Below are 19981 nucleotides of genomic sequence, written 5' to 3' on the forward strand. Positions count from 1 at the left end.
AAGGCCCAGTACCAGGCAGCCTCTGCTCCATAGCTCTGAGGGGGTGGGGAAAGCAAACTCTGGTCATTCCCCGGGTCTGTAGCCCTATTGTGTAAGTGCCTGGCAAGGATTACGTGGGCCTTTTCCTCTGAGCACAGCTGCAAGCATGGCCAGGAGGAGGCAGGACCTGGGAACACTGCCCTCCCAGATCCTTCCGGGCTTTTTCAGTGGTAGGTGACATGCACCCTGAGGGCTTCCATTCGGTCTGACTCTAGTGCAGGGGCTTTCTGTCCCCAGTGAAAGTAGAGATGGCAAGTTTCTTGAGCTCCTTTCTACCCAGCTGCCTCCCCTGCCTCCTTCTTCTTCTCCAGTTGTCTTCCAGTTATGCAGGTAAGACTGATCTTTATTCCTTTCCCAGGGAGACCCTGAGAATAAAAAAGCTAGTTTCCCTGGGCTCACCCCCTTCAATTCATCCTCAAGTTGCCATATAAATTATTTTTCTGAAACACAGATGTGCTGACATTGTTCTCCTCCTCCGAAAACTTCAATGGCTCCCTACAGCCTTCAGAATAGAACCCTAACTTCATAATATGACCTTAACTCCAGGCTTTCCTTGAACTCATTGTTACCTATTGTTTTTAGCTTTGGTTTCTCACCTATCACATGGGGATATAATAATAACAACCTCTTGGAGTTGCTGTCAGCATTCAGTAAGATGAGGTACCTAACATGCTTATGTAGCGTCTTTCCCATAGTAAATCTTGATCAATGTTTGTTGGATCGTAGTATCTTGTCATGTTTGTAAGTTCTATTCTGCATGATTGGGCACTAGTAAGTTTCTGAAGAAGTGCCCTGTACTCTTATGTTGGGGAGAAATAAAAGAAATAACAGACAGATTACCAACTTCAGGGAGCTACCTAACAGAGGAGGCCCAGTCCCCACACTCCCTTGGAAAACCTTTGCAGGTGTAATGAAGAAACTAGCATTATGGTCTAGTAGCTCAGAGTCTAACTGAGGAGACACATTCCATGTAAAAAAGACTGTGAGCATGTACAGGGCAGTGTCCAGGAGCTGTAGTGAGGACTGGAGGTACAGAGGAAAAGAAGAAGAAAACAGAGCCACTTCTGGGGTGCAAGGTCTCAGGGGAGAAGAGTTTGTGAATAGGGTTGGAATAAAGACAGAGAGCTGACAGGAAAGCTCAAGGGAGAATTAACTGCGAGATGCTAGATCGCATTCCAGGGTGGGACCTAAAGGCCAGACTAAAGAATCAGAGATGGATACAGTTGGCAGAAAGGTGAGCAGCCACTGTCCAGATGATCACACACCATAATTTTCTGTCCAGGGCTCTTTCCATAACTAGAAACTTTTTATTTATATAAATATTCAAGAAGAAAAACTGAGCTCTTTCTTGGCTCTAGAATGCCATTTAAAATGATTATTCAAAACTCCATTTAAAATGAGAGTATCTTCTTCCTTTCCTGTTTGGAAGAAGCCCTTCCCATGACTGCTTGTTTTTCATGGTTCCCTCTGATGCTGTTTCTTTTCTTTGGTGTCTTGGACAGGACAGTTCAGAGTAATAGGACCAGGGCACCCCATCCGGGCTCTGGTGGGGGATGAAGTGGAATTGCCATGTCGCATATTTCCTGGAAGGAATGCTACAGGCATGGAGGTGGGATGGTACCGGCCACCCTTCTCTCGGGTGGTTCATCTCTACCGAAATGGCAAGGATCAGGATGGAGAGCAGGCACCTGAATATCGGAGCCGGACGGAGTTGCTGAAAGAGACTATTGGTGAGGGGAAGGTGACCCTCAGGATCAAGAATGTAAGGTTCTCAGATGAAGGAGGGTTCACCTGCTTCTTCCGAGATCATTCTTACCAGGAGGAGGCAGCAATGGAATTGAAAGTGGAAGGTGAGTAGTGCCATATAATACTGGGTATTATTTGTTGGGTGGCCAAGACCTCCCTTTGAGACTTTAGTCGTTCTCTTACTTGAGATGAGATCCTTCAACTCAAACGTCTCACTCCTGGGAATCAATTCCATAGAAGTATGTACATCAGTACAGAGGCATTTATACATATACTCACAAATGTATGTTGCATCATTATTCAGAATGGGAAAGACCTAGAATCAAAGTCAATGCCCATGAGTAGGGAAGTGACTAAATGTTGTTATCCATACTAAGAAATTATACAGCTACTAAAAAGATTGTTTTAGGACTGTAGCATATGGCTTGGGGGCATTCCACAAGGTATTGTTGAGTGATAAAAACAAGCTACACAATGTAGAGAACAAAAACAAAACCTTGTATTTGTGAGTATATATATAATGAAAAGAGATCCATAAGAAAGTTAACATGGTTCACTTTGGGGGAAGAGGGGAGAGGAGAGAGGATGAGGTGTGATCTAACCAAAGAAGATAAAAGAAAATATCATAATTATCCATATGATTATATCTATCCACTCATATAAAAATATATAATATATACATTTGTAGGTACATATAGAGAAAAATTAAAGAAAAAATTTTAAGAAATAAAATAGAAAAAAATGATAAATGGAAGAAGCAAAATCCAAAATGATCAATTTCTGATTCATTTGTGCTACTAGAGAATATGAATAACCTGAAAGTTAATCTATCCAAGTAGATTTTTTCCTTCTTGTTTTGCTTTGGAATATCTTTTTATTTATTTGTTGTAAACAAGAAGATTATTCCTAAAGAGTTAAATTGATCAAATCCAATGTGTTTGTGGTGTTTTATTATGTGAGAAACATTATTGAAAAATATATTCCTGGTCAACATAGTTGAAGTGAATAAGTAAATCAAACAAATATCTGAATATAACCATAGAAAGAAAGAAATGTCACCTTTAGATTTAACTTCCACCAGTTCCCTTCTCCAGAATTTTGTTTCAGTATGTTTTATGCAATGGATGACTTTGAAAAGTTTGTTTGTTTGTTTTATACCAGGATGGCTAAGATGTGGACAAGGTGAAGTGGATGAAGGGCTTTAAAAGTTAAATGCTGTTTAATTGAAGAACAAAAATGTTCTGAGAGTCCTTTCCCTTTCCCTCCTTCCTTCCTCCCCATCTGCAGCAAAACATCAGAAATCCATCAGACAATCAATCACTTTTGTATCTTGAGGGTGACTGTTACAGTGCTGGGACCAGAAGAGGCATTGTATGCAGGATAACAAAGAGCTATTTCTAAAGACAGATTGCAGGGATATGAAAATAGCTTTGTATGTCACAGAATGTTCTTCATACAGCTGTTTTTATTGGGGGATTTTTACCTGCAAAGAAGTCTGATAGTGAAGACATCTCCAATTGGCAGATTTTCCTCCTTCCTATTCAATAATTCTCTAGCTCAATATACTGCCTTCTCAGTATGCCCTACCCAACCATACTGAAGAAAGGAAAGAAAGAGAGAGGAGAGAGAGAGAGAGAGAGAGAGAGGAGAGGAAGAGGAAGAAAAGAAAGAAAGAAAGAAAGAAAAGAAAGAAAGAAAGAAAGAAAGAAAGAAAGAAAGAAAAAGAAAGAAAGAGAAAGTAAGAAAGAAAAAAGAAAGAGAAAAGTTACCTAAAAATTTTGCCTCAGGAAAGGAAATTTTACTTTGTATTGGTTTCCACACTCCTCTTCCTCCCATCTCATAGTCTGCATGCCTAAGTGTCTATAAAAAGAGTGTTTCACAACTAAACAAGGGACCACTTAGCCTGGGGAGCTGGGGAGCAGAGGCAAATTTAGGACTGAAATGCAGTAACTGTATTATTGCAAGTTTCAGATGTCATTACCTCTCTACCTTCTCTAAAGAGTTTTGCTGTCTCCCATTTTTTTCTTGTGATTTTTGTGACTTTATTAGTAGTTGTCTCTAATCCTTTTTATAAACTCTTCATTACAGAACTTTAAAACACACACAAAATAGAGAGAATAATAATAATGAGCTTCCAGGTACCCATTACTGCCTGCAACAATTATGGACCAAAAGACAACCTGTTTCAACTGACCCCACTCATTATCACCCTCTGCAACTGAATTAGTGAAACAAATCCTAGGCAGCATTATCATTTCATTGCTAAATTCTCAAGAATGTATCATTCAAATATAAGAACACTTTAAAATAATCACAATACTATTATGATATCTTTAAAAGTTAACAAAAATTCCTTAATATCATCAATATTGTCATCTCTACTTAACAGGTGAGGCAACTGAGGCTTGGAGAGTTCAAGTCAGTGCCTGACCTGGGATTCAAACCCAGGCTGCCTACCTCATTGATCAGGTTCTTTCTGCTCAGCCATGTGGATAGAAGGCCTTATTCATGTGGGAAGAATAGTAACTGAGTTTCTGGGATGAATTCAAGGGGAGAAAAAAAGACCCCAAAATAATTTTGTTCTTCAATTAAACAGCAATATTTGAACAGTCTGTGTTCAAATTTTCCTAATTGTTTCATAAGTATGTTTTTACAATTGGTTTGTTTGAATTGGATCCAAACAAGATCCACATGTTGGTGTTTGCTCTGTAGTGTTTCCCATGGTCTATATTTTGCTGATTTCATTCCCATATTGTTTAACACAGTGCTCCATAACCTGTATTTTCTGTAAACTGATAGATTGAAGATGCATGTTCAGATTTAAGTTTGATTTATTTTGTCAAGTATGCTTCTGTAGGTGATGCTACATACTTCTTATTATTTTACATTAGAAGGCTCCTAATGTCTATTCTTTTTGTGATTGTTCAAGTACACAAGGTGTGCAAAATAAAAGAACTAAAGTGTGTACTTGCTAAATCATGTTGCTATAGGTAACTTCTGATAAGAACTTGAAAGTAGAGTTTGCTGCATTTTCTTCTATGATTGCATTTAAACCTAAGAAACCTTCCTGGACCCACTTAATGTTGCTTGCTGTGACTTAATCCCTACCTTTAATGACGATGCCTTTATCTAGCCCCATAAAGCAGAGAACAAGATGAAAAGGACTTGATTCGCAGCATGGCACATGGGAATTAGGCAGGCAGAGCTTGGGGACACTGAGGAGCAGATTCTATAATGGGAAATAGGCGGGAACCAGACGGTGGAATCCCCTCCCTCATTACCCAACCCACTACACATTCACTCAGTTACCAAATTCTGTGGATCCTCCTTTCTCAAATGCTCCAGAAAAGGGGTTCTTAATCCTTCTGTGTTATGTACCCCTTTGGTGGACTATTGAAGTTGATGGATCCTTCTTAGAAAGATGTTTTAAATGCATAAAACTTGGTACTGAAATAGTTACCAAAATATTAAAATGATAAGATATGGGGTGGCCCTGATAATTAGTGTAATTTTAAAATAGTGATGAATATAAGTAATATTTTGAGATTTCTACAACTCCACGTGATATGAAAATATTTGTGCTTTTCATTGATGACAAAGTCACAGGTTTTGTTCATATTATTGTGGTGTTTTGCCTACAAATATAATAGAAACACTAAATTCCAGTTTAAAGGTTACCGAAAAGAAATGTGTACTTTTTCCCTATTTAAGTTCACAGACCCCTCGACTTCCTACATCTCTACCACTGTCCTGCTTCAGGATGCTGTTGTTTTTTACTTTCACTCTTACCATGGCCTCTTAACTGACCTCCCTGGGAGTCTCCTCTAGTCCCCGAGCCAGTAAATCGGAGCTTAGCACTCCTCAGCTTGCAGTGTGCAAAAGTACCACTGTGGCCTTGAGGATCAGATCTAAGTCCCTTAGCTGGTTCTTGAAACTCTCCAAGATTAGCCCAATATACAACTTTGAATCCTGTTTTTCTAAACCTCTAGCCCCTCTTAGAAACCAGTATTCCTTCAAGGCTAAGATCAGGTGTCAATTTTGTTATCTTCTTTGAATCTTGGTGATATTCATTTTTTTATTCAACCTGATTTATCGAGCCCCAAGCACTGTGCAGGGAGTGGAGGATACAGTGCTGGGCCTGCCGGTTCTGGTTTCAGATCCCTTCTACTGGATCAACCCTGGAGTGCTGGTTGTCATCGCAGTCCTGCCTGTGCTCCTTCTACAGATTGCTGTGGGCCTTGTGTTCCTCTGCCTGCAACACAGACTGAGAGGTACAGACTGAAGGGTGGGCAGCTTAGGATCCATCCCTGAAATGAGCTGTTTTCTTAAAGCTTAGTCAGCTAACATTTATTTTTTGAGTGTATTCTGGGCTCAGAATTCCTTAATGGCAAGTTTTACATCGTACTGAATGCTTTAATATGGATAATGGGAACTTCCATCTCCCTATGAGGTAGGGTAACATGTAATAGCCCCATTTTACAGAGGAGGCAACTAAGGCCTGAAGTGGTTTCATGATTTACTTAAACTGACAGCTTGTAAGTGGCAGAGGTCAGGCCCAATCCCATCCTCTGACCCCTGTACCATATCTAGCAGTTTTGTGCAACTGGGAGAGTGTGAGCTTCAAAGTCACACGGGTCAAAGCTATTACAAAGTTTAAATAAAAATATTGTAAGCAAAAGACCCTACCACATAGGTATTCAAAAACTGTTTCCTCCTTCTTTTCTTCTTCTGTTCATTTTTTTTAATTTATTTTTTTAATTGAAGAAATTATTTAAATTGTTTTTTCCCCTGTCTACCTCCCCCTTTTCCTCTCCCCACTCCCTTCTGATACCACTAGTCCATTGTCTATGTCCATGAGTCTCTGTTTGTCCTGTTCATTTTTTACTTTTAGGTTTATCTCCCACATATAAGTGAAATCGTGTGATTTTCAACTTTTTCTGTCTGGCTTATTCTGCTTAGCATGAATATCTCAAGGTCCATCCACATTGTCACAAATGGCAGTATTTCATCTCTTCTTAAGGCTGAGTAATATTCCATTGTATATTCCATTGTATCACAGCTTCTTTAGCCAATCATCTATCATAGGACACTTCAGTTGCTTCCATGTCCTGGCTACTGTGAATAATGCTGCTATGAACATCAGTGTGAAAATAACTTTTCGAATATGAGTTTTCAAGCCTTTGGGGTAAATACCCAGTAGAGGGATTGCTCCATCATATGGTAGATCAATTCTTAGTTTTTTGAGGAATCTCCGTGCTATTTTCCATAGCGGCTGTACCAATTTGCACTCTCACAAGCAGTATATGAGGTTCCTTTTTCTCTGCATCCTCTCCAACATTTGTTATTACTTGTCCTATTGATTAAGGCTATTCTAACAGGTGTGAGATGGTATCTTATTGTGGTTTTGATTTGTATTTCTCTAATAGCTAGCAATGTTGAGCATCTTTTCAAATATTTGTTGGCCATTTGTATGTCCTCTAGGGAGAAGTGTCTGTTCAAGTCCTCTGCCCATTTTTTTGATTGGATCATTTGTTTTTTGTTGTTATTAAGTTGTATGAGTTCTTTGTACGTTTTGTATGTTAGGCCCTTATCGGAGGCGTTGCATGTAAATATATTTTCCCATTTGTCTCTTTACCTTGTTGACGATTTCTTTTGCTGAGCAGAAGCTTTTTAGTTTGATGTAGTCCCCGTTAATTGATTTTACCTTTTACTTGCCTCGCCTTTGAAGTCAAATTCATACAATCCTCTTTAAGTCCAAGGTCCTTGAGTTTAGTTCCTATGTTTCTTTCTATGTATTTCATTGTTTCAGATCTTATATTCAGGTCCTTAATCTATTTTGAGTTACTTGTGGTGTGTGGTGATAGATAACAGTCTAGTTTCATTCTTTTGCAGGTGGCCTTTCAGTTTTCCCAGCACTATTTATTGAAGAGGATTTCCTTTCTCCACTGTATGTTTTAGGGGTTTTTTTTATCGAAAATTATTTGTCCATATAAATATGGGTTTACTCCTGGACTCTCGATTCTGTTCCACTGGTCTGTGTGTCTGTTTTGCTGTCAATACCATGCCGTTTGATTACTGTCACTTTGTAGTATAATTTGAAGTCGAGCAGAGTGATGCCTCCAGCCTCATTCTTTTTCCTCAGGACAGCTTTGGCAATTTGGTGTCTTTTGTGCTTCCATACAAATCTGATGATATTTTGTTCCGTTTCTTTTAAAAAAATACCAATGAGATTTTAATGGGGATTGCATTAAATCTGTATAATGCTTTAGGTAATGTGGTCATTTTAACTTTGTTGATTCTTCCAATCCAAAAACACGGAATATCTTTCCATTCCTTTGTATCTTCTTCGACTTCGTTTAACAGGGTCTTGTAGTTTTCATTATATAGGTCCTTCACATGTTTCATTAGATTTATTCCTAGGTATTTTATTCTTTTTGTTGCAATTGCAAAAGGAATTCTTTTTTCCACTTCTTTTTCTGACACTTCGTTATTAGAGTATAGGAGTGCTATGGATTTTTGAACGTTGATTTTGTATCCAAAAACTTTACTGTATTTGCTTACTGTTTCTAATAGTGTTCTTGTGGAGTCTTTAGGGTTTTCTATATAGAGAATCATGTCATCCACAGATAGTGACAGTTTGACTTCTTCGTTTCCTACTTAGATGATTTTTATATCTTTCTCTTGCTTGATTGCACTCGCTAAGACCTCCAATGTTATATTGAATAAGAGTGGTGATAGTAGACAGCTTTGCCTTGTTCCTGATCTTAGAGGGGAGATTTTTAGTTTTTTACCATTGAGTATAATGTTGGCTGAAGGTTTGTCATATAAGGCCTTTATTATATTAAGGTATTTTCCTCCCACACTGATTTTAAGTGTTTGATCATAAATGGATGCTGTATCTTGTTGAAGGTGCTTTCTGCATCTATTGATATGATCATATGATTCTTAATTTTTAATTTGTTTATGTGGTATATCACATTAATTGATTTGCCTATGTTGAACCATCCCTGTGCTCCTGGGATGAAGCCCACTTGATTGTGGTATATAATATTTTTAACATGCTGTATTTGCTTTGCTAGTATCTTATTTAGGATTTTTGCATCTGTGTTTGTGAGAGATATCAGTTTGTAGAGTTTTTTTATGTGTGTGTTATCTTTACCAGGTTTTAGTATCAGGGTGATATTGGCTTCATAAAAATGTGTTGGGAAGTATTGCCTCCTCTTTGATTTTTTGGAAGGATTTGAGGACAATAAGTTTTAAATCTTCTTTGAATGTTCGGTAGAATTCACTAGTGAAGCCATCTGGTCCTGGACTTTTACTTTTTGGTAGGTTTTTGATGATTCTTTCAATTTCCATACTGCCGATTGGTCTATTTAGGTTTTCCAGTTCTTGATTCAGTCTAGGAAGGTTGTATTTTTGTAAGTACTGAACCATTTCTTCTAGGTTTTTAAATTTGGTGTTATATACTTTTTCATAGTATTCTTGTATGATCCTTTGTATTTCTGCAATGTCAGTTGTAATTTCCCCTCTTTCATCCCTGATTTTGTTTGTGTCTTTTCTCTTTTTTCTTTAGTGAGTCTAGCCAGGGATTTGTCAATTTTATTAACCTTCTCAAAGAACCAGTTCTTTATTGCATTAATTTTTCTTTTTTTGTGTGTGTGTTCAATTTCATTTAATTCTGCTCTAATTTTGATTATTTCTTTTCTTCTGACGATTTTAGGCTTCATTTGTTCTTCCTTTTCTAGTGTTTTTTAAGATAGCATTAGGTTGTTTATTTGGGCTCGTTCTTGTTTTTGGAGGTAGGCCTGTGATGATATGAACTTTCTCCTCTTATGACTACTTTTTCGGTGTCCCAAAAGTTTTGATATGTTGTACTATCATTATTATATCATAAAGAAGATTTATTATATAATATTCCCTAGCTTGTTGTAAAGAAGGTGTTTTTCTTTTGGTTTCCAGTAGATGGTGTATAAGCCTCTTGACTCTCTGCTTTATATAAAGTCTTAATAATGTCTTTTTTTTCCTTATAGATGTTTGATCATACTTGCTACCCTCAGTCTCAGTTCTTGTCAGTGTTAATGACAGTTTCTGTAGCATTTGCTCAGATTCCCCTAGAGTTCTGCAGCATTCCTTCTCAGAGGGTATGGGGGAGGGGCCCTCTGGGTTGGGGGATGGGGGCTGCAGCTTGACTTCAGCTTTGCAACCATGTCTGGTAAAAATCAACTGTTGTTTCTCTGCAGTCCCTGTTTTTCTGCCATCCCGCTTCTCTGCTTTCTGCCCAGATGACCAGGCCCTGCCACAGGCTGCACGGAACTTGCAACTTCCCCAGGCAGGGATATTCAAGGAAGTTGCCGCACCTTATCCCCTCCCACTCCTCCTCCCCTTACAGGGAGCTCCAGCAGCTGCAAGAGGAACTTCTTTATTTCTCCCAGTCCACCACCCGATTCCCAGGGTTCTGACCTGTGGTAGCTCTTATGCTCAGATCCCATGCTCAGACGTGCTTTTGTGCAGTTTGGGTGTTTTTTTTGTTGAGTTTTAGATGTTCAGCTTATTGTTGTTTCAAGGGGAGAGATCCAGGGACGTTTCTCACTCTGCCATGTTTCTGTTGTCTTCCTCCCTCCTTCTTTTCTATTCAACACTAAGGACTCAGGTTCAGCTGCCGATAAAGCTCCTCTTTTGTGCCCAGAGTTTCCATTCGAGTCTTCTCCTCCCACCAAGTGTTCTTCTCAAAACCAAAGCACTCAGGACCCTAATTCTTCTCTTGCCCCTCTCACTCCTAAGAAGATAAAGCAGCAAGGAGGGCTTGGTCTATGTGAGGGGGGATGTTGGTAGGATCAACAATGGGGTCTTTTTTTTTCTCCCCTTGAATTCATCCCAGAAACTCAGTTATCTACTCTTCCCACATGAATAAGGCCTTCTATCCACAGGAGTGAGCAGAAAGAACCTGATCAGTGAGGTAGGCAGCCTGGGTTTGAATCCCAGCTCAGGCACTGACTTGAACTCTCCAAGCCTCAGTTGCCTCACCTGTCAAGTAGAGATGACATCCTCCCTCCTAAACTGTAAGGGAGGATTAAAGGGGATAATGTTATGTAAAGTGCCTAGTACAGAGCCCCTCACAAAGTAGCTGCTCAACTAAATGTTTAGTTCCTCCCTTCCTCATTCAGATGGGAAGTGGCTTTATATTTACAAAGTGACAACCCAGCAGGGTGGAGTGGCAATGTGAACTGAGAACCACCTAGAAAAGGAGCAAAGAGCAGTGGGGAAGATAATAATAAAACCTGGTTGGTTTGGGGCATTGCTGTCTACCAAGGCTCTCCACATTCTTTACCCCAATATTTAATCCAGACAACAACCAGGGAAAGAGCCTTAACTCCTGGCTCCAAATCCAGTGCCCTTCCCACCAAAAGGATCTCCTGGGCTGGGCAGTAACAGCCTACACAAAGGCCCAGGGCACTGGGTGTGGAAGGGGCCCACCTAATGCCGGAGCAGAAACTAAAAATGTTGACTTTTTCTATTTTAGGAAAACTTCGAGCAGAGATAGGTGAGTTCCAGGCACCTTCCCTCCTCAATCCCTCCCTTCTGGTCTTTTAGCATAACCAAAATGGTCATTTTCCCAGACCATCTTTGCCTTTATCCCAATACCCTGTGCTCCCTTCAGGTGGGAAATTTACTCTTTAAAACTCTCAAAGAGCTGAGAATTATAGAAAATCTTATTCCTCTTCCCTGATGCCAGCCAGGGTAGGCACAAAATTCTACAGTTTCCCTCCCTCCATCATGTGTCACTGTGTCAAGACTAGAAACAATTTTAAGTGATTATATAACAAAGATTCAGAGGAGAAAGTATCTCCGTTTGAGTGCCTATTAAGTCCCTCTCTGTTTGTTCCTCTTTCAGAGAATCTCCACAGGACTTTTGGTAAGTGCTGGGGTACCCAGCACTCCCAGGTCAGTTTAATGTTTCACTCAGTTCCAATTATCTGAGGAAATAAGGACCCCTGGCTCCTGATTGCTCTCCTTCCTCTTTTTCTTTCTTTAAATAAGTCATTTGCATCTAGGATTGGTAAGATAGGAAATACAAACATACATTTTTATGTGTCAGGCACTAAAACCTTCACCTGTTAACTCATTACAAGCACTGTATGCACACTATTTCTCTTTTCAGGAAATACAAAGGGGAGGTAGACAGATTCTTTGCACATATACTTGATATCTAGTTGAGGAGGTGATACACACACATGAAGTAGCTGAAGAACAAAGTACATATGTATTATTAACTGAACTCATGTAGTGGTATTTTCATAGCTACAGAATGAGTAAACTATACATAACTAATCTGGGAAGGCTTCTTGGAGGAAGAGTGAAGACAAGACACCAAGCTCCACTAAGATGTTGTTCAGGTCCAATAACTTGTCATGTCAAAACAGGGATAAACATAAGCAATATTTTGAGATTTCTGCAACATGTTAAAAAAAAAACCTATATGGAGAGGGGTGGTTGGGCATAAGGGGGAACACTGTTAATCCTGTTTGTTCTGTGGTGAACAATTCAGATCCTCACTTTCTGAGGGTGCCTTGCTGGAAGATAACCCTGTTTGTAATCGTGCCAGTTCTCGGACCCCTGGTTGCCCTGATCATCTGCTACAACTGGCTACATAGAAGACTAGCAGGTGCAGTGGTGGGGCAGCAAACAGGACCACCCATGAGTGGGGTACCCAGTCAGTCCTGAATGGGAAACAAAAAGATAAACCAGGGCTCCAGATTCGGAGAGCCAGGACTTCCTTCTTCTTCTGTCCCCGTGGCCAACCCCAGGCTCCTCAGAGAAGCCATGAAAAGAACCACTTATTGGGATTTGCGGGACACCTTAGTGAAAAGGGCGGGGGGAGGATCCCTGTGAATCTGCACAAGGAGGATGTGGGGAGGGAGCTAGTCAGCTTCCACCAATCACCTATTTCTCTTTGTTTTCAGGCCAATTTCTTGAAGAGCTAAGTAAGTTTTCTCCTGCAAATAAAGAGCAAAATACCAGGAAAGCAGCAAGAGAAAGAGGGGGCTATTGAAGGATGGAAATCTCAGAGGAAAGGAGGGGCTAGACTGCATGGGTAGAGGGAGAAATCCTGTGAGGCAGAAGCCACTTTGGCCATTTTACAGGGTGGCAAGGAAGGAAGCTGGGGGCACTCCAACCTGCTACCTGATTTGCTCCACTTTCAGTGTCCCTCAGCAAAAATCCCACTCAGGAGGACCTCCTTTCCCATTCCCTATAGCAGCTGCCCTGTGCCTCACCTACAAGACCATCCACTGAGTCAGACATGGAGACTGGATGACCCTAGAGGGCTTTTCCTCTCCCTGGCTTAGTGGTTTCATGTCAGAAACTACTGGCAGATTTTTCAAGTTATTTTCTTCTACTTCTAGGAAACCCTTTCTGAGTGGTGTTGTATCTTGGCAGAAGTGGAGGAGAACCTGCTTGGTCTAAGGACTGGTCCTTAGGGATGTTGCAGTCAAGTTCCATACTCACTGGCCTCTTTGCTGTGGGAACATTCCAATTTGTTCTTCCAGAAATGTTCTAAATTCCAAATAGAATTGATTTCTCCTCTTCTGTCACCTACCTTTTCCCAGCTCTTTTCTTTCCCCATTTTTGCTGCCTACATCTTTCCCACTCTATCTTCCATCTGGGGGCCCTCTCAGGCTACAACCAGGCAGGTGTTCTTCATGAGAGGAAACTTGTGATGGCAAGTAAGGTACAAGAGGGTCTCTGCCATGAACTGAAGACCAGGAACCTCCTCGGTGCAAACTACAGCATGCCAACTTTGCAAAAGATGGTTGCCCCTTCCAAGACCTCAGCTCCAACGGACAGAACTGAGGTGGAAGAGAAGGAACAAGATGAGTCCAAAACGTCAGAGAGCTAAGTGAGCTGCAAAGTGAAGACATGGGGAGAAACCCATAGAATAACGGCCAGAGCTACATCTTGCCCTGGCAGCCTACCAAGGAGCTAGGGAAGTAAAGGATGCAAATTAGGCCACACGCCTCCTTCAAAATGCTTGTTTTACTTCCATGGCTGTATAGATGGGTCCCTCAGACTCTTTCCCTCTTCCCATCATTTTTCTCCTGTTTTCATACCTATCAGAGTATCCGCTGTTTTACTCAACAATAACACCGGATGGTTTATCAGACACAAAGAAACAAGCTAGGTGCTAATAATACAAGTTTCCATGTGCCACTTCTTGTCCCTTTTCCTTTCTGCATTTCCTTCATTATCCCCTCACCTCTCTTCCTCTACCCTCCCCCCACCCCTTACCCTGGAGGTCAGTCAGTCCTTAGGAAAACCAAACACAAAAAAAGAGCCTCAGTCAAAAAAGAACATTTATTTATGTTTCAAGATCCTCTGCTGCCTCATTTGCTTTTTCTCTTCCTTTCCAACATGCTTTCTCCCTTCCTTCCCAACCCTCCCCTAGGGGTATGGATCCTAGAAGATGCATTTCCTTTCCAAGCCACTGATCCAGGATAACCCAGCATTTTTGAGGACTGCCCAGGCACAGCCCTTCGCCTTTGTAGCTCCCCCAGTGACCCACAAGATCCTCCTTCTCCCCAAAGCATATGTCACAGATAGGGCAACGGTAGATCTTCTGCTTCCAGTGAGTCTGCTGGTACCTGACCAGCTCAGAGAATGAGCTAAAGGACTTGCCACAGCAGAAGCAGCAGTTTAACTGCTGTGTGAGGTGGGCCTTCTGGTGCCTGGAGAGATATGTCTTCTTACTAAAAGTCAAGGGACAATAAGGGCAAGAAAAGACCTTGAGTCTTGAAGCCTTTGGTAGGTGAGACTTGGACCTGGTATCCAGGCAGTGGGCTCTAGGGTTGGCTGCCTGGGTCCTGGACACAGGCCCTGGGGTTGTAATAATTGGTGCCCAAGTTCTCACAGTGATCACTTGGTTCTTGCCTGTGGGTGCCTGGTTCCCATCTACAGATGGTTGCGTGTGAGCTACAAGACCCTTGGCTCTAAACATGGGTTCTTGGGCTCCAGCCACTGGTGCATAGTTCTCAGTTGTAAGCCCCTGGCTCCTGACAATGAGTTCCTGGAATCCAGTTGTGGTGCCTGGACTCCTCACAATATGCTTCCGGTTTCCAGCTACTGTCCCCTGGTTTTGGTGTGTCTTCTGGTGGCGTTTGAGCTCGGACTGGTCCCGGAAGCCCTTCCCACAGAAGGGGCATGAATGGGGCCGGTAACCCAGATGGACACGGCGGTGACGACTCAGTCCAGAAGCATCACAGTAGGTCTTGTCACAAAGTGAGCAACAGAAGGGCCTCTCCCCAAGATGCATGCGTCTGTGGTGGCTGAGGGCCTTGGGGTTCTGAAATGACTTCCCACACTGGCTGCAGTTGTTAGTCTGCTTAGGATTATGAACAAACTGGTGGCTATGGAGGTTGGAGCGCTTGCTGAAACACCTCCCACAAGTGTGGCAGGAAAAGGGTGGCCCAGCCCAGGATGCTGGGAACACTGGGGCCATGGACCCAGCTGGAGCAGAGGCTAGGCTTGACCCTCCATAAGCAAGGGAGACCTTGTCATCATTAGTCCCCTCATCTCTCAAACTCTGACTGTGTTCTTGCAGTTCCTCCTTCTTGCCTCCTACAATGAAGAGGAAGAATAACACAAGATTCACCATGAGAACCTCAACACTCCATTCAGTCCAAGCTACTTCCCTCTTCTTGCCCTCATTCTCCCAGTCAACATATTCATGTTCACTCTTAGACTGCATGGGCTAGAGTTAAGTAAAAACTTTTGGGTTTTTCAAATTAAAAGCAAATAAAAATTGAACTGGAATCCTCCAATAGTATCAGAGATTAAATTTTTAACCTATAACCATAATTTCTGAAATCCATTTTCTCTCATTTTCAGTATTGCTCACACTCCCATAGATACTCCACAGATACTCACAGGTGACCTCATAATATATCATGCAAATTGGGACACTTGAGTGACAGGCGGTGCTATTAATAATCACGCTTGGATGAGAAGTTAATGAGAAGTAAACCAGGACTAGGACTGTCTTGGCAAACTAGGACATGTGGTCAGTCTGGCCTTCAGTTTCTCTCAAATCCTTATTCTACTCTCAGGAACAAGTCTCTTCAACTTCCATTCAGCATCAAGTTCATCTTCCTTCTTTTCCTTTTCTCCTGGAAAGGACTTTTTCATCAAAGGAGTATCACTGACATAAGCAACCTACACATAGTCCCTCAATTCCTAGAAAATAGAGATATTCACTTGTCCTGAACGACTTATATATTCATCTTCTCGAAGCCAAAGGATTCCAACAGATGATCTCAAGGTCTCATCCAGCTCATAGTCTGACCAGTCTGGAAGGATACAGGCTAGGAGACAATATACAGAGCCCTGATCCTCTTAGGCAGCTTTCCATCCTTCCTCTCTCCTTTGCAATCTTACCTGAAGGGTGGCCTTCTCTGTTTGGGAGACAAAGATCTGCTCTCCACTGTTTCTCATCTTGTTCAAGCTTGGTAATCAGATCTGGATTAGACAGAAAGATGCAAGCTGGAGAGTGGGAAGGGAGAAGGTATTGAGGTCCCAGGCTTGGCCCCTTCCTACCAAAAGGGGACAACAGGCTACCTTTTTTTGTAGCCTCGGTTTAAGAACCATAATCTGGGACACAGAAGAAGAGAGGAGACACTCAAAAGACCAGCTTCTAACTGGTGCCTGGTACATAACAGGAGTGACTCAGTAAATACTGAATGGATGAATAGGAAAATTTGCATATTTTGTCATCATGTTACAAGTGATATCTTCGCCTTCATGTAGGCTTTCATTTCTTTTCCTTTACCTTGAGCTTAGTGATCCAGATCTTTCAAACCCGAGAACCAAGGGTCAGTGAAGCTCCTTGTGAGCTGATTTACCTGTCCGGGGAAACCAGGTATCCAAGGGTCCTGGGATAGGGGGCTTGCTAAGGGAACCCCAGTCTCTTACCCACAGACACCAGGTTTTTGAAGGTCTCTGACATAACATCCTGGTAGAGGACCCTCTGACTGGCATCTAGAGATTCCCACTCTTCCTGGGTGAAATTCACTGCCACATCCTCAAAGGTGACTGGCTTCTGGAAGAGTAGGAGAAGCTCAGGGAGTCTGTACACATACAGAGACAGACATCCAGTCTCAAGGTTCAGAAAACTGAGAGAAAAATAAAACCATGGAAGTAAGAGAAATATAAAACAGACAAAGTCAACAACGATGATGTATAGAAAGGAAAGGAAGGATAAAGAGGAGGGAAGAACAATATAGGAGAAAAGGGAAGGGTATATATTGAATATAAATAGGAAGGGAAGCAAAAGAAAAAAGGCTGTCACTATGATAGATTTTAGAAGTACTCTATGAAGGATGCCAGAGTGGTGTAGGAGACAAAGGCCTTATAGCCCCCTTTCCTGGGTATTGCTCAGCTTGAAACAGTCTGAGATTCCATTTGACCTGTAGACAGGGGAATGGATGAAAGAGCTTCTGGAGTCTAGGACCTGGGCCCTCCCTCTCTCTAGCTTGGTCTCCTCACCTTCACCCATGCTTTCCACCAGCCCTCTCTCTTCAGAGCTTCCTGAAGAGTCTCCTTGTCCACGTGAGGGAGCAGCTTCTGTACAGGTTCAATTGGCTTCAGCTGGTCAAACACCTTCTCTTCCATGGCGTCTCTTTCTAGTTTTATCCACTCCTGGCTTTGCCCCAAAGGCTGGCTGGACACCTTCCCGGGGCTATCTACTTCCCAGTAATTAAGCAGATGGAGAGGCTTTGCAAAGGCCCCAGGGTTTGACGTGGCTTCCTGTGACAAATGTATCTGCTCCAAGGGGCTGTCTTCCTTTTTTTGTTCTGTGTTCTCAAAGTTGTTCTCAGTTGTGAAAGTTCAGGGATCTCGTCACTCCTGCTTCAGCTGCCATTGTCCAGTAATGCCAGGTTGGGACTATGAAGGCATCTGCCTTCTGTTTCACCCTGCTTCTAACCACTGGCTGGTGCCAAGTCTAGGAACCTGAGGTCAGAGAGAAACAAAACACATCAGCAAGGGGGGAAGAGAGGAACAATAGCTTCCTTATTTGGTCAAGTAACTCCAAAAGTTATTGAATTCCTGCTCTGTGCCATGGAATCCTCTCATCACTGTCTTAGGTAACAATTACTAGCCTCATTTTAACTAATCTAAAGTGCAGAAATGCTAAGTTACTCAAGGATACTCCTGGTCCACAGCAGAATCAGTGTCCAAAGCCTAGACTCTGTACCACTGAGGACATGATTTCCGCTGTCTCACAGCATTCTCTATAGCAGCGGTGCAGAATTCTGGAAAGAAAGTATATGCCTGTGATAACCAGCCCCGGACCTGTCACAAACCACCTTGCACAATTCCCTTCATTCTGATCTGATTTCATTGGAAAATGGGATTAAAGGAGACACTCTCTAAGATCCCATCTGGGAGCAAAAAAATACATGATTCTGTGGATTTTAAATATATACAGATCCTTGTTTAAAAAAAATAAAACAATAGTGATAACTCAGCAGTGAACATTTATTCTGGGCTTACGATGAGCCCAGCACTGAGGTTTCCTACCCACCTGGAAATTTCCTGCTCTGCAGCAAACATGGTTAAACCCTCGCCTCTTCCTGCTGACAGTCACTCACTCTACTTTTCATTCTACATTTCATCTACTCCTGAGATGAAATGAAAAGAATAAAGGCATAAAAACATGTTGGCTTTTTTCTTTCACTTTTTTGGACAGGTGATGAAATAGAAAATATCAGCAAGGAAAAGCATTTGGCAATGGAGTTAACTGGATCTCTAAAAAGAAAGTTGACATGAAAGGTGCATTCCTGGTAACTAAAGTTGAGTCCCTCCCTTCCTTCCTTCTTTTCCTTCAAGACTATTCAAAATCATTCTGTTTGGTGTGCAAGTCTGGATTATTTTTCTGCTCTTCAGCGAAACACAATAAAGGTAACATTTCCAAACAGTATCAATAATAGCATCTTCAAGGCCCTGGCTTTCCTGTTCTCCAGCACGAAAGACCCACTTCTGTCACTAGTCCTCAAAGCAGCATTTGCTGGGGTTTGTAGGAAGAGACCCCTGGTGTGGATTCTAAACTAGCTCTGGTTTGGGGAGGGAGCAGGACTGTGGAGACTGAATTTCTGGCAGCTGCTGCTTGCCTCGAGCACTTGTACCTCCCACAGTACTTTCTCCATTCAGAAGTTCCAGAGCTCAACCCGGCCCGCTGGCTAGTGTAAGGAGGCTTGGTATAACTCAAGAGACTCTCTGCGCAGGGGTGTTATCTGATCCCAGCCCTGTCTCTACCCTTCCAGAAGTAAATCCCCCGAGAAAATGTGTCGCCATTTTCCTGTCCTCTGAGTCCGCCCAGTCTCTCCCTAACCTGAAACCCGTCAATCCTTTCCCAAAATTCCAAGAACGACTGTGGGATACGACCTCGCCGCCCCACCCCAGTGCTACACCACTTGAGTAATTACTTCCCTTCAGCCAAGTACAACGGCCCTCGGACACTCGCCCCTCTCACGTGGCCTCCGGGTCTCTGCTCAGTCCTTCAAGGACCCTTTTCAGCCACTGCCCAGCTCTTTCTCTAGTGGGTGCTGGCCCAGCCCACCATGCTCACCTCGTGTCACTGCGCGCCCAGCTCCCGCACTCCAACCTGGAGGCTTCCCTCGGGCAGAAAGCGAGACAGTTTTGCTCACCATTGCGTAGCACGGCAGGCGCTTATGAACACCCACTGGGTGAGGTTTTTGTGTTCAAAATGACTCCACTGACTGGGTTGTCATTGCCCGAGGTTTCTGCCCCCGGAACTTCCTTCCTGGGATCCCAAATTTCTCAACACGTGCCAGGAGCCCCTCCTCGGCGCTGAGTCCCCAACGTCGCCGGAGTTGTCTGCGCATTGGGCCACACTCTTGACTAACGCATGTTGCCCCAACGGGCCCCAAAGGTTGGAAACTCCTCCAAGATTGGAGGCGCAATGTTCTCATCTGCCAAGATCGGGTCGGGGGATTACGAGACAAACACCCTCCCTTAGCCTGTACCATCGTGAGCTCAACTCCCCTCGGCCCCACTCACCCGCCGCAAAGACTTCAGAGCGTAGGGATCCCGGGGAACCTGCGGTAACCTGCTCTCACCCTTTCCCCGACGACAGGTAAGAGGCGTCCGCGACCCCGCCGCGGCCCTGCTCCCTCTTAGTCCGCCA

The 19981-nt window shown here is 42.7% G+C and overlaps 2 protein-coding genes across 14 annotated transcripts in view; one reads left to right on the plus strand and one right to left on the minus strand.

Annotated features, from left to right (window-relative positions):
- Positions 1-13973, plus strand: MOG (myelin oligodendrocyte glycoprotein). Of its 6 annotated transcripts, XM_039851126.1 has the most exons (8): positions 1-369; positions 1542-1889; positions 5943-6056; positions 11306-11326; positions 11678-11698; positions 12332-12448; positions 12747-12767; positions 13188-13973. In XM_039851126.1, exons 1-8 carry the CDS (start codon positions 288-290, stop codon positions 13199-13201), a joined length of 738 nt encoding a protein of 245 aa, XP_039707060.1. In that variant the 5' UTR covers positions 1-287; the 3' UTR covers positions 13202-13973. The 6 variants fall into 6 exon arrangements, with proteins under 6 accessions (XP_039707060.1, XP_039707057.1, XP_039707059.1 ...); XM_039851123.1 differs by lacking the exon at positions 13188-13973 and having other exon boundaries at positions 5883-6056; positions 12747-13162; XM_039851125.1 differs by lacking the exon at positions 13188-13973 and having other exon boundaries at positions 12747-13162.
- Positions 13753-19981, minus strand: part of ZFP57 (ZFP57 zinc finger protein) — a 16821-nt gene continuing 10592 nt past the window's right edge. For 4 of the 8 annotated variants that reach the window (XM_039851102.1, XM_039851100.1, XM_039851101.1 and 1 more), the window contains 4 exons: positions 17320-17784; positions 16747-16873; positions 16213-16293; positions 13759-15396 (listed from right to left, as the gene is read on the minus strand). In XM_039851102.1, the coding sequence (XP_039707036.1) occupies positions 14141-15396; positions 16213-16293; positions 16747-16873; positions 17320-17445 (1590 nt within the window). In that variant the 5' untranslated portion in view covers positions 17446-17784 and the 3' untranslated portion in view covers positions 13759-14140. The other 4 variants (XM_039851099.1, XM_039851104.1, XM_039851105.1 and 1 more) reach the window with 4 other exon arrangements.

This window comes from Pteropus medius, unplaced genomic scaffold, assembly GCF_902729225.1.
Source record: "Pteropus medius unplaced genomic scaffold, Ma_sr-lr_union100, whole genome shotgun sequence".
Classification (NCBI taxonomy): Eukaryota; Metazoa; Chordata; class Mammalia; order Chiroptera; family Pteropodidae; genus Pteropus; species Pteropus medius.

What these genes read in the sequence shown, in the direction of transcription:
- MOG (XM_039851123.1), top strand. Translation starts at nt 288, where the DNA reads ATGGCAAGTTTCTTGAGCTCCTTTCTACCCAGCTGCCTCCCCTGCCTC. An exon ending in GTTGTCTTCCAGTTATGCAG is followed by an intron (nt 370 to 1,541) that starts GTAAGACTGATC and finishes TGTCTTGGACAG; the next exon opens with GACAGTTCAGAGTAATAGGA. An exon ending in GAATCTCCACAGGACTTTTG is followed by an intron (nt 11,699 to 12,331) that starts GTAAGTGCTGGG and finishes TGAACAATTCAG; the next exon opens with ATCCTCACTTTCTGAGGGTG.